Genomic DNA, 12195 nt, shown 5'->3' with positions numbered 1-12195 from the left:
GGCTCTCGGAGTCCCCAATGCCCCATTGGCTGGCTTGGAGAAGGCATATGAGAGCCAGTTTGGTGTAGTGGTTAAGTGTGTGGACTCTTATCTGGGAGAACTGAGTTTGATTTCCCCACTCCTCCACTTGCAGCTGCTGGAATGGCCTTGGGTCAGCCACAGCTCTGGCAGGAGTTGTCCTTGAAAGGGCAGCTTCTGGGAGAGCTCTCTCAGCCCCACCCACCTCACAGGGTGTCTGTTGTGGGGGGGAGAAGATAAAGGAGATTGTAAGCCGCTCTGAGTCTCTAATTCAGAGAGAAAGGCGGTGTATAAATCTGCAGTCTTCTTCTTCATTTAAAGTTAAGGTTGCTTTCTTTCCACTTCTCCCTACTCCCCCCCCCCCCATCTATTTTCCTTCCTTCCTGTTGTGCAGCTCTCAAACATCTAACGTTCATGTCTTGCAGCTCTCAGACATCTTACATTTATTCTATGTGGCTCTTATGTTAAGCAAGTTCGGCCACCCCTGCTCACAGAGAAGAAGAAGAAGACTGCAGATTTATACCCCACTCTTCTCTCTGAATCAGAGACTCAGAGCGGCTTACAATCTCCTATATCTTCTCCCCCTACAACAGACACCCTGTGAGGGAGGTGGGGCTGAGAGAGCTCTGACAGAAGCTGCCCTTCCAAGGACAACTCCTGCGAGAGCTATGGCTAACCCAAGGCCGTTCCAGCAGCTGCAAGTGGAGGAGCAAGGAATCAAACCCACTTCTCCCAGATAAGAGTCCGTGCACTTCACCACTATACCAAACTGACTCTCCAGGTTGCTTCTTCCAAGCTGGCAAAAGTTGCTGGGCAAACCAGCAGCAAGGACAGAGCGAGGCGTGCGAGAGCACAGCCGCAGACAGCTTTGGTGTAGTGCAAGAGCCAGTTTGGTGTAGTGGTTAAGTGCGTGGACACTTATCTGGGAGAACAGGGTTTGATTCCCCACTCCTCCACTTGCACCTGGTGGCATGGCCTTGGGTCAGCCATAGCTCTCACAGGAGTTGTCCTTGAAAGAGCAGCTTCTGAGAGAGCTCTCTCAGCCCCACCTGTCTCACAGGGTGTCTGTTGTGGGGGGAGAAGATAAAGGAGATTCTAAGCCACTCTGAGTTTCTGATTCAGAGAGAAGGAAAAGGAAAAGGAAAGGTCCCCTGTGCAAGCACCAGTCGTTTCCGACACTGGGGTGACGTCGCTTTCACAACGTTTTGGGTGATTAACATGTGGAATTCACTGCCACAGGAGGTAGTGGTGGCCACAAGTATCGCCACCTTCAAGAGGGGTTTAGATAAAAATATGGAGCACAGGTCCATCAGTGGCTATTAGCCACAGTGTGTGCATATATATAAAATTTTTTGCCACTGTGTGACACAGAGTGTTGGACTGGATGGGCCGTTGGCCTGATCCAACATGGCTTCTCTTATGTTCTTATGTTTTCTCGGCAGACTTTTTACAGGGTGGTTTGCCATTGCCTTCCCCAGTCTTTTACACTTTCCCCCCAGCAAGCTGGGGACTCATTTGACCGACCTCGGAAGGCTGAGTCAACCTTGGGCCGGCTACCTGAACCAGCTTTCGCTGGGATAGAACTCAGGTCGTGAGCAGAGTGTTCAGATCACAGTACTGCAGTACTGCCGCTTTACCACTCCGCGCCACGGGGCCGCTTCAGAGAGAAGGGCGGGGTATAAATCCTGAATTCTTTTTCTTCTTTGCGACGCCACGAGCTTTGGGATGCCGGCCCACGATGTGCCACCGTGAACACGGGCAACGGATGACATTTGCGGCCTTGTCCGTTCAGCGCGCCGCTCCTGCAGCAGTTCGACCCGCCCTGCCCCACCCCCAACGTTCAACGCACTGGATTCGCTCCGCCAACAGTGCCCTCTCCTGGGGACGGCTCAGGCCCGGGATCTCTTGCAAGCCACAAGGAGGGGGTGGAGGGAGGAAGGAAGACAGGCAGAGAGGGCCCAGGCAGCTGTGTGGAACGTACAACTTTCTGGGGCTTTTCTCTCTCTCCCCCCCCCCCCAAAAAAAACCCCTTGAGCTCACAGTTCTTATTGCAAACACCAAGATAAACCCAGAGAGAGAGAGAGGGGCAGGAAACGGGTGATCGGAACAAAGGCCGAAGCGATCTGGCTGGTCTGCTTTCCTCTTTCGGCTCCGACCCGCCTTCCCCTGTTGCTCAAACAAACAGTGAGCGATTGAGTGAGACAGCAAGAGCCCCGGAGCAGAGAGAGAGAAGGAGAAGGAGCCATGGCCCAAGAATGAAAGAGGCCACGTAGCACAAGAGAATCCACACGGAGGCACCCAGGATGGCAAAGTTGGGTTCTTGCCGTTCCCAACTTTCCAAGGATTGGAAGATCTTTTGGAATTACACAGGGCTTTTTTTGTAGCAAGAGCCCCGTGGCGCGCAGAGTGTTAAAGCTGCAGTACTGCAGTCCTAAGCTCTGCGGACGACCTGAGTTCGATCCCTGGCGGAAGCTGGGTTTTTCAGGTAGCCGTCTCAAGGTTAACTCAGCCTTCCATCCTTCCCAGGTTGGTCTAATGAGTCCCCAGCTTGCTGCGGGGGGGGGGGGGGGGGGATGTAGACAACTGGGGAAGGCAAGGGCAAACCACCCCATAATAAAGAGTCCGCCGTTAAAACGTTGTGAAAGCAAAGTCACCCCAGAGTCGGAAACGACTGGTGCTTGCACAGGGGACCTTTCCTTTTTTTTGTAGCAGGAACTGATTTGCATACTAGGCCCCACCCACCCCCGACTTAGCCAATCCTCCTGGAGCTTGCAGTAGGCCCTGTACGAAGAGCCCTGTAAGGTCTTGGGGGATTGGCTACATCACGCAGGTGAGGCCTCATATGCAAAGGAGTTCCTGCTACAAAAAAAATCCTGGAATTACAACTCATCTCCAAACGACAGAGATCAGCTACCCTCCGGACAAAATGGCTGCTTTGGAGGGCGGGCTCTAGGCTTTCATATCCTGTTGAACTTCCTTCCCTCCCCAATTTCCATCCCCAAATCTCCAGGAATTTCCCAACCAGGACTTGGCAACCATAGCCTGCAGGTCCCAAGACAGAAGTGTTTGCCTCTCTGATTTGCTACCAAACCTGGGAGCCTTGTGGCTAATTGTCCTCCAGAGGGCTTCTATAACCAAGAGGTGCTGAGGGCAGAAATCCAACAGGTGAAGCTTAACTTTCTAATGATGGCAGAAGTATTTTCTTTCAAACACCCTCCTCTCCATGGGGAAAAAACCCCTCTTCAAGGCAAGTGATCTCAAAAGCAGCAGAAAAGCACTGGCTCTCTGAGGTAGGCATTCAACAGAAAAGCAGTGAAGGGGAAAGCTTCACCTGTTGAATGCCTACCTCAGAGAGCCAATTTGGTGTAGTGGTTAAGTGTGCAGACTCTTATCTGCAAGGACTGGGTTTGATTCCCCACTCCTCCACTTGCAGCTCCTGGAATGGCCTTGGGTCAGCCACAGCTCTCCTAGGAGTTGTCCTTGAAAGGGCAGCTGCTGTAAGAGCTCTCTCAGCCCCACCCACCTCACAGGGGAGTCTGTTGTGGGGGAGGAAGGTAAAGGAGATTGTGACAGCTCTGAGATTCAGCGTAAAGGGTGGGATATAAACCAAGTATCATCATCATTTTCTCTCACAGTGGTTAGAAGCACAGATGCAACACCACCGCCCCCAAAACAGCGTCACATGGGAAACTAGATTTTAGGCCTGGATTCCCATCTCAGCTTTCCAGATGGATATTAAGAAGAAGAGAAGATTGGATTTATACCCCACTCTTCATGCGGAGTCTCAGAGTGACTGACAATCTCTTTTCCCTTCCCCTCCCCACAACAGACACCCTGTCAGGTAGCTGGGGCTGAGAGAGCTCTGACAGAAACTGCTCTTGAGAGGAACAGCTCTGAGAGAGTTATGACTGACCCAAGGTCACCCAGCTGGCTGCATGCGGAGGGCTGGGGAATCAAACCCAATTCTCCCAGATTAGAGTCTGCGCACTTGACCACTACACCAAACTGGCTCTCCTAGGCTTTGGGAAACAGACTTCACAGCCAGTTCAGCGTAGTGGTTAAGTGTGCGGACTCTTATCTGGGAGAACTGGGTTTGATTCCCTCCTCCTCCGCTTACAGCTGCAGGTATGGCCTTGGGTTAGCCATAGCTCTCGCAGGAGTTGTCCTTGAAAGGGCAGCTGCTGTGAGAGCCCTCTCAGCCGCACCCACCTCACAGGGTGTCTGTTGTGGGGGAAGATGATGTAGGAGATTGTAAGCCGCCGCTCTGAGTCTCTGATTCAGAGAGAAGGGCTGGGTATAAATCTGCAGTCTTCTTCTTCTCTTTAGCTAACAGCTCTGATGCAAACTCCACTCCCCGCCAGCCTCCCATTTGAACCTACCCTCCTTCCTGTCGCTTTGGCACACGTTGGCACCGATTCACTCATGCCAGTCCAGAGGAAACACTGTACCCCTTGGCAATTTGTTTGAAAGAAGAAAAGTCCAGACAAACCACCTAGCCGGGCCCTTTCAATGGACTGAACATTTTGGAATACTCTCCTTTCAGGAAACAAAAAAACCCCCGAAACTACCCTGCTAAGAGAAAAGACCGTAAGGAGAAAAGGGTTGAATTTGATTCCCCACTCCTCCACTTGCAGCTGCTGGAATGGTCTTGGGTCAGCCATAGCTCTCTTATCTGGGAGAACTGGGTTTGATTCCCCACTCCTCCACTTGCAGCTGCTGGAATGGCCTTGGGTCAGCCATAGCTCTCTTATCTGGGAGAACCGGGTTTGATTCCCCACTCCTCCACTTGCACCTGCTGAAATGGCCTTGGGTCAGCCACAGCTCTCTTAGGAATTGTCCTTGAAAGGGCAGCTGCTGTAATAGCTCTCTCAGCCCTCTTCTGTGCTGATTTTATATTTGCGTGGACATTTTAAGGAATGGGGAAAAAAATCAAAGCTGGAATCTACCGCCTGTTCGCTCTTTGTACCATAGATCCAGGTGGGCAGCCGTGTCGGTCTGAAGCAGTTGAACAAAGCAGGAGCCAAGGGGCACCTTTAAGACCAACCAAGTTTCATTTAGAACGTACCTGATCCCCTCGTCTGATGAGGTGTGCTTAGAGAGCACACGAAAGCTTACGTTCTGCCACTTGACTCCTGCTTTATCTCATTGCAACACTTCACTCTTCTGCACGTGTGAATTAGGTCCAAGTCCTGACACAGACGGTGCCAGCTAAGAACATCAGAAGAGCCCTGCTGGGTCAGACCAGTGAGGGTCCATCTAGTCCAACATCCTGTCTCACACAGTGGCCAACCAGTTCCTTTGGAGGGCCAACAACAGGGCAGAGAGGCCAAGGCCTTCATAAGAACATCAGAAGAGCCCTGCTGGGTCAGACCAGTGAGGGTCCATCTAGTCCAGCATTCTGTCTCACACAGCGGCCAACCAGTTCCTCTGGAGGGCCAACAACAGGGCAGAGAGGCCGAGGCCTTCATAAGAACATCAGAAGAGCCCTGCTGGGTCAGACCAGTGAGGGTCCATCTAGTCCAACATCCTGTCTCACACAGTGGCCAGCCAGTTCCCCTGGAGGGCCAACAACAGGGCAGAGAGGCCGAGGCCTTCCTAAGAACATCAGAAGAGCCCTACTGGGTCAGACCAGTGGTCTATCTAGTCCAACATCCTGTCTCACACAGTGCCCAAACAGGGCAGAGAGGTTGAGGCCTTCATAAGAACATCAGAAGAGCCCTGCTGGATCAGACCAGTGAGGGTCCATCTAGCCCAGCCTCTTGTCACACAGCGGCCAACAACACAGTCTTCCCCGCTGTTGCCTCCTGGCTCTGGGCTTCAGATTGGAGGTTCCCTTCAGTCCTCATGGCTTGTAGCAACTGATAGACCGATCCTCCATGAATATCTAATCCCCTTTTAAAGATGTTTGTAGGCTGTATTGAGCTAGGCAGCTAAGAAGGGTCAACCTTGGTTATTATTCGGATAGGAGAGCGCCAAGGAAGTCCAAGGTTCCTATGCAGAGGCAGGCAACGGCAAACTGGCCCTGGTTACTCTTTGGATGGGAGACCAGCAAGGAAGCCCAGGGTCGCTGTCCAGAGGCAGGCAATACCAAACCACCTCTAAACCTCAAAAACCCTAGCAAGGGTGTCAAACATGCGGCCCGGGGGCCACATCAGGGCCCCCGGGCAACTGGCTCTTGTCTGCTTCCTTCTCCCTCTCTCTTGCTTCCTTCTGCATCACAGCTTGCTTTGCAAGGCTTGCTCAATCGCACAGCAGAGCTACACAGCAAAGCCTCTATTTTCTCCATTGGCTGAGGCTCCTCCCCCTCCTGGGGAAGGAAGGAAAGAGCCAGGGCTTCTTTGCCCAGTTCCCTGGATCCCATGGGAGAAATACAAAGAAAGCACCTTTAAGACCAACAAGCGCTAAAGTTTTAAGCATGTTTTATTTTAAGCGTGTTTTTTTTTTTTAATCTTGTCGTGTTTGTCTGTGTTCTTTAAAAAGTCTATATCTCTGCTACCTAATCTTAAATAGGTACACACATGGCCCGGCCCAACAAGGTCTCATTTAGGTCAGATCCGGCCCTCATAACAAATGAATTGGTTTGCGGTAAGTTGGCTGTGACTTGGCGTTATTCCCCACCACCACCAAGGGTACCAACAACCAGTGTTCTCTCTAAGCTGACTTAGTGTGAGATAGCTCACAATTTTTTAGTCTCCGGCTCACACATTTTTGTCTCAACTCAGGAAATATGGCCCCAGAGCACGCTAATTTATGTAGTAGCTCACAACTTTAATGCCATGTCGTCTTCTGCTTCTTTAGTGGGAGGGCTTCTGGAGTTCTGGCCCTGCTGGTGGACCTCCTGATGGCACCTGGGTTTTTGGTCACTGTGTGACACAGAGTGTTGGACTGGAGGGGCCACTGGCCTGATCCAGCATGGCTTCTCTGATGTTCTTATTTCTAGGGCAGTGATGCTCTGTATTCTTGGTGCGTGGGGGGCAACAGTGGGAGGATTCTGGAGTTCTGGCCCTGCTGGTGGACCTCCTGATGGCACCTGGGGTTTTGGCCACTGTGTGACAGAACGTTGGACTGGATAGGCCATTGGCCTGATCCAACATGGCTTCTCTTATGTTCTTATTTCTAGGGCAGTGATGCGCTGTATTCTTGGTGCGTGGGGGGCAACAGTGGGAGGATTCTGGAGTTCTGGCCCTGCTGGTGGACCTCCTGATGGCACCTGGGGTTTTGGCCACTGTGTGACAGAATGTTGGACTGGATGGGCCATTGGCCTGATCCAACATGGCTTCTCTTACGTTCTTATGCCAGTAGCTCACAAAGTAGAATTTTTGATCACAAGACTCCACAGCTTAGAGGGAGTATTGCCAACAACCGAATCCAGCCATTCAAAAGTAAGAACGGCTTGTGTCTCAAGACACAGCTTTTCGGGAACACCCTACAATGGACATGCTCTTTGACGCTATTTCCTAACAAAACACACCAATTTAGATTGCTTTTTAAAAATGCCTTTATGCCACTGATCTCCCACAATAATTCTAAGATCTTCAGTCCATAGTTGATCTGACCAGATCCTACATTCACGATTCTCCCACCACCCACAAACCACACCCCTCCCCCCCCAAAAGTCTCCATTGCTGCTAAACACACCAAACTGTCATAGTATCAGACAAAGAGAGCCAGTTTGGTGTAGTGGTTAAGTGTGCAGACTCTTATTTGGGAGAACCAGCTTTGATTCCCCACTCCTCCACTTGCACCTGCTGGAATGGCCTTGGGTCAGCCATAGCTCTCGGAGGAGTTGTCCTCTCCCTGCTGGGAGAGCTCTCTCAGCCCCACCCATCTCACAGGGTGTCTGTTGTGGGAGGGAGAAGATATAGGAGATTGTAAGCCGCCGTGAGTCTCTGATTCAGAGAGAAGGGCGGGGTATAAATCTGCAGTCGTCTTCTTCTTCTCAAACATCTGACGTTCATGATTTGCGGCTCTCAAGCACCTGGTATTTATTCTATGCAGCGCTTAAGTTAAGCAAGTTTCGCCATTCCTGATCTACTATATTAGACTGGCCCATTTCTCTGCACAGCTTGGTGCCCCTGGCAAAGGATACGGATAAAAGGAAGTCCTTCACACAAAGGGGGATTAACACGTGGAATTCACTGCCATGGGAGGTGACGGCGGCTACAAGCATAGACAGATCCAAGAGGGGATTGGATAAGCATGTGGAGCAGAGGTCCATCAGTGGCTATTAGCCACATCTTATTGTTGGAGCTCTCTATCTGGGGCAGTGATGCTCTGTATTCTTGGTGCTTGCGGGGGGCACAGTGGAAGGGCTTCTAGCCCCACTTGTGGACCTCCTTTTTTTTTTTTGCACATAGATCAAACTTCATTGAAATAAATAGAGGTTAAAAAAAGGGATAGCAAAATAAATGTCATTTCAATGAAAAAATAAAAAAAACAGATAAACTTGTGGAGCTCCTGATGGCACTTGGTTGTTTGTTTGTTTTTTGGTGGCCACTGTGTGACACAGAGTGTCGGACTGGATGGGCCACTGGCCTGATCCAACAGGGCTTCTCTTATGTGACACAGAGTGCTGGACTTGAGGGGCCATTGGCCTGATCCAACAGGGCTTCTCTTATGTTCTTCTGTGACACAGAGTGTTGGACTGGATGGGCCACTGGCCTGATCCAACAGGGCTTCTCTTATGTGACACAGAGTGCTGGACTTGAGGGGCCATTGGCCTGATCCAACAGGGCTTCTCTTATGTTCTTCTGTGACACAGAGTGTTGGACTAGATGGGCCATTGGCCTGATCCAACAGGGCTTCTCTTATGTGACACAGAGTGTTGGACTGGATGGGCCACTGGCCTGATCCAACAGGGCTTCTCTTATGTTCTTATGCGACACAGAGTGTTGGACTGGATGGGCCACTGGCCTGATCCAACAGGGCTTCTCTTATGTTCTTATGTGACACAGAGTGTCGGACTGGATGGGCCACTGGCCTGATCCAACAGGGCTTCTCTTATGTTCTTATGTGACACAAGAGTGTTGGACTGGATGGGCCATTGGCCTGATCCAACAGGGCTTCTCTTATGTTCTTATGTGACACAGAGTGTTGGACTGGATGGGCCACTGGCCTGATCCAACAGGGCTTCTCTTATGTTCTTATGCGACACAGAGTGTTGGACTGGATGGGCCACTGGCCTGATCCAACAGGGCTTCTCTTATGTTCTTCTGTGACACAGAGTGTCGGACTGGATGGGCCACTGGCCTGATCCAACAGGGCTTCTCTAATGTTCTTATGCCTATCGTCCAACCCTTTTCAGCTGGAGCTGCCGGGGATCAAACCTGGGACCTTCTGCAATTCAAGCAGATGCTCTACCACACTGAGCCACTCCAGCCCTTCTCCCTACAGACCTCCTTCCTTCTGGAAATTAACCTGATGCTCTTCTCTCATCCACCCAAGGAAGGGAAGCGAAGGGGCACCAACCCGATTTGAACACACAGCCCACCACATGCAACACGAAACAGTTAAAACCATCAAAGCTGTCAAAACCCCAAAGCTTCACTTTTTAAATGTGAAACTCTGCCGCAGGCAGTCCTGGGTGCCACGCGAGGGACGTTCGACATACTGACAGTTCTTCAGGCAGGGTATCTTGGATGCACACCCCAAACTAGGGTGGGGGGTGGCCAAACTGTGGCTCAGGAGCCACCTGTGGTTCTTTCATGCACGTTGTGTGGCTCTTGAAGCCCCCACTGCGCTGCTGGCTGACTTGGAGAAGAAGGCACTACTCTCTTTAAATAACTTCTCCAACCCAAGTCATCCAGCAGCTTAGAGAAGGCATTTAAAGTTGCTTTCTTTCCACCTCTCCCTCTCCACTTGCTCTCCTTCCTTCCTCGCAGCTCTCAAACATCCGATGTTCATGTCTCGTGGTTCTCAAGCACCTGCCGTTTATTCTGTGTGGCTCTTACGTTAAGCAAGTTGGGCCACCCCTGCCCCAGACGAACCCTGCTCCAAGCTGCAACCAGAACAGAGGGCACACTCCCCTCCAGTGAATTTCCTGCACTGTGCACGGGGCTGGACTAGATGACCTTTGGGGTCCCTCCCGGCTCTGTGTTTCCTCCAACACACAGCAGCCTTTGATACACTAGGTAGAACTGCTTGCATTGCAGGTAAGCGCTAAGCGACGGTTTGACGAACAGACTGGCAAGGGCAGAGTTAAGGAGAGAGATTTCCCAGTGCCACACGTGATCCGGCAGACAGGTCCAGGCAAAGCCCAGCGAACCGAAGCCCATCTCAGACATGGCAACTTGGGGGGGGGGGGGGGGAGAGACAGCAAGGCGGCGCCAATCGCCGGGTTTTGCGGGAGAAGACGGCCCCCGCTGCGGAAAAGTTACTTAGGCGCCGGGGGATTCGAACCCAAGCCCCGAAGCAAACTGAAAAAGCATCGCCCCACGAAGGCGCACCGTCGCGTCTCCCACAGATTCTGCATCTCCACACGGCCTTCCCAAATCAGACGTTTCCCCCGATCCCCCCGCCCCCGGTCTGCTTTTAATTCGAATAAAAGCGTTCATACAGTTAGGACGGCTTGTGCTCCGGATCAGCGCAGCCGCTTTGCAATCTCTCCGCCGACGCCCCGCCCCAGATCCTCCCTCCCTCCGCCGAGCCCCGCGCTGAGCACGTGTGATTCCCTCCTCCCTCCCCCGCCCGGGCGATCCTCTCCGCCGACCCCACCCCCGGGGCCGGCCGGCCCTCCCTCTCTCTCCTCCCCTCGGCCTCTCCCGCGCTCGGCCGGGGCAAGTGATTGATGGCCGGTGGCTGGCGGCAGCGCACGCCCCGGGGAGGAGGAGATCAGACGGGGCGGGGATGGGCGCGGGCGCAGGAGAGGCGGCTCCACGGCCCGGCCCCGCTCCATGCCCACCTCCCCTCCAGCAAAAACTTGCAGCGCAGCCCCAGCGAGCGCCATCTTTTGCGGAGGGAGGGAGAAGCCCCCGGGAAAGAAACGCAAAAGCCGGGCCGGCTCTCGCCGGCTTGCCCTTTGCAAAGCGAGGGAGGGATGGAAAGAAAGCAACTTTAAATGCATTCTCCAATCGGCCAGCCGGAACCCCCCCCCCTCCGCCCCCGGGAAAACTTCCCTCGCACACGCCGTCACTCTAGGAGGGCTTGCTCGGGAAGAAGTTCCCCCGCAACGGCCACGGGCTTTCTCTTCCTCCGGAGGAAAGTTTCCCCCCCCCCCCAAGGCCGTCGCTCGACTTTCCGGGCCGGACAGAGCTCAAGTCCGCGCGGCTGCCGCCCCCCTCGGGGGAGGGGGAAGCGCTTCTGCAGCGCCGCCGGCCGGATCCTGACCCCCCCCCCCATGAGAGCCCCCCCCTCCTTTCCCCGCCTGGGCCGATCGCCGCCAAAAGTTCTGCGCCCCACCCCCGTCGAAGAGAGACCCCCGTGCCCCCCCCAAGAGGGCGACCCGCCGGCCGATTCTCCCCCGTGCAATGCACTTTCGGAGGAAAATCCCCGAGCTCTTTGACGCCTCCACTGGGGAGTCCCTGTAGCGCTCGGCCGCCGCTGCAGGCCCGGCCAGGGGACACACCCACCCGCCAGCCCGGCGCGGGATCGAGTTTGGGGGGGGGGGGGACGCTCTAAATCCCCGGCCTTCCCTCCCTCCCCTTCCCCCTTTTTTTTTACCTTCTGCAAAACCTGCAGCCGTCCTCGGCCGGAGAGGCTCTTAGCCTCGCCGTCTTCGCAGCTCCGACGCCGGCTTCTCCTCCGGAGCGACGCGTCTCCCACTAGCACCGTGTAAACGGCGTTGCCGGCGGAAGGGGGCGGCGGCGGCGGCTTGCAAGGGCCGACGAGCCCGCAGGGCCAGCCGGCGGCCGGGGGGCTGCCGTCGGGGCAACAGCAAGGGCCGGCGGACGTCAAGCCGGGCGGCGGGGAGCAGATCCTGGCGCCGGGGGAGGCGGCCCGTTTGAACAGCCGCGGCTTGGGATCCATCGGAGGCGAAGGAATGGAGGGGAGGGAGGTTTGGAGCGAGGCAGGGGCGCGGATCGGGGCCCTTCCCCGGGGTGGGGGGCGGCGGAGACGGTCCCGGCTGCAGCCCCCCGCCGCTGCCACCCAGCCTGTCCCTCCAACCAGCGGCGGCACCCCCCGGGCCACGCCCCCCCCCTTCCCCGCCGTCGCCAGCCCGTGCAAGACAGCCCGGGTGGA

General features: G+C 54.3%; 1 protein-coding gene across 1 annotated transcript in view; it reads right to left on the bottom strand.

Annotated features, from left to right (window-relative positions):
- SLC2A4RG (SLC2A4 regulator) overlaps positions 1-11984 on the bottom strand; it is a 59245-nt gene extending 47261 nt beyond the window's left edge. The window contains 1 exon segment of the mRNA XM_060230591.1: positions 11677-11984. Within this exon segment, the coding sequence (XP_060086574.1) occupies positions 11677-11982 (306 nt within the window). The 5' untranslated portion in view covers positions 11983-11984.
- Between the last annotated feature and the right edge of the window lie 211 nt (positions 11985-12195).

This window comes from Heteronotia binoei, chromosome 2 (genome assembly GCF_032191835.1).
Source record: "Heteronotia binoei isolate CCM8104 ecotype False Entrance Well chromosome 2, APGP_CSIRO_Hbin_v1, whole genome shotgun sequence".
NCBI lineage: Eukaryota > Metazoa > Chordata > Lepidosauria > Squamata > Gekkonidae > Heteronotia > Heteronotia binoei.
This window is presented reverse-complemented; position numbering and strand designations above follow the sequence as displayed.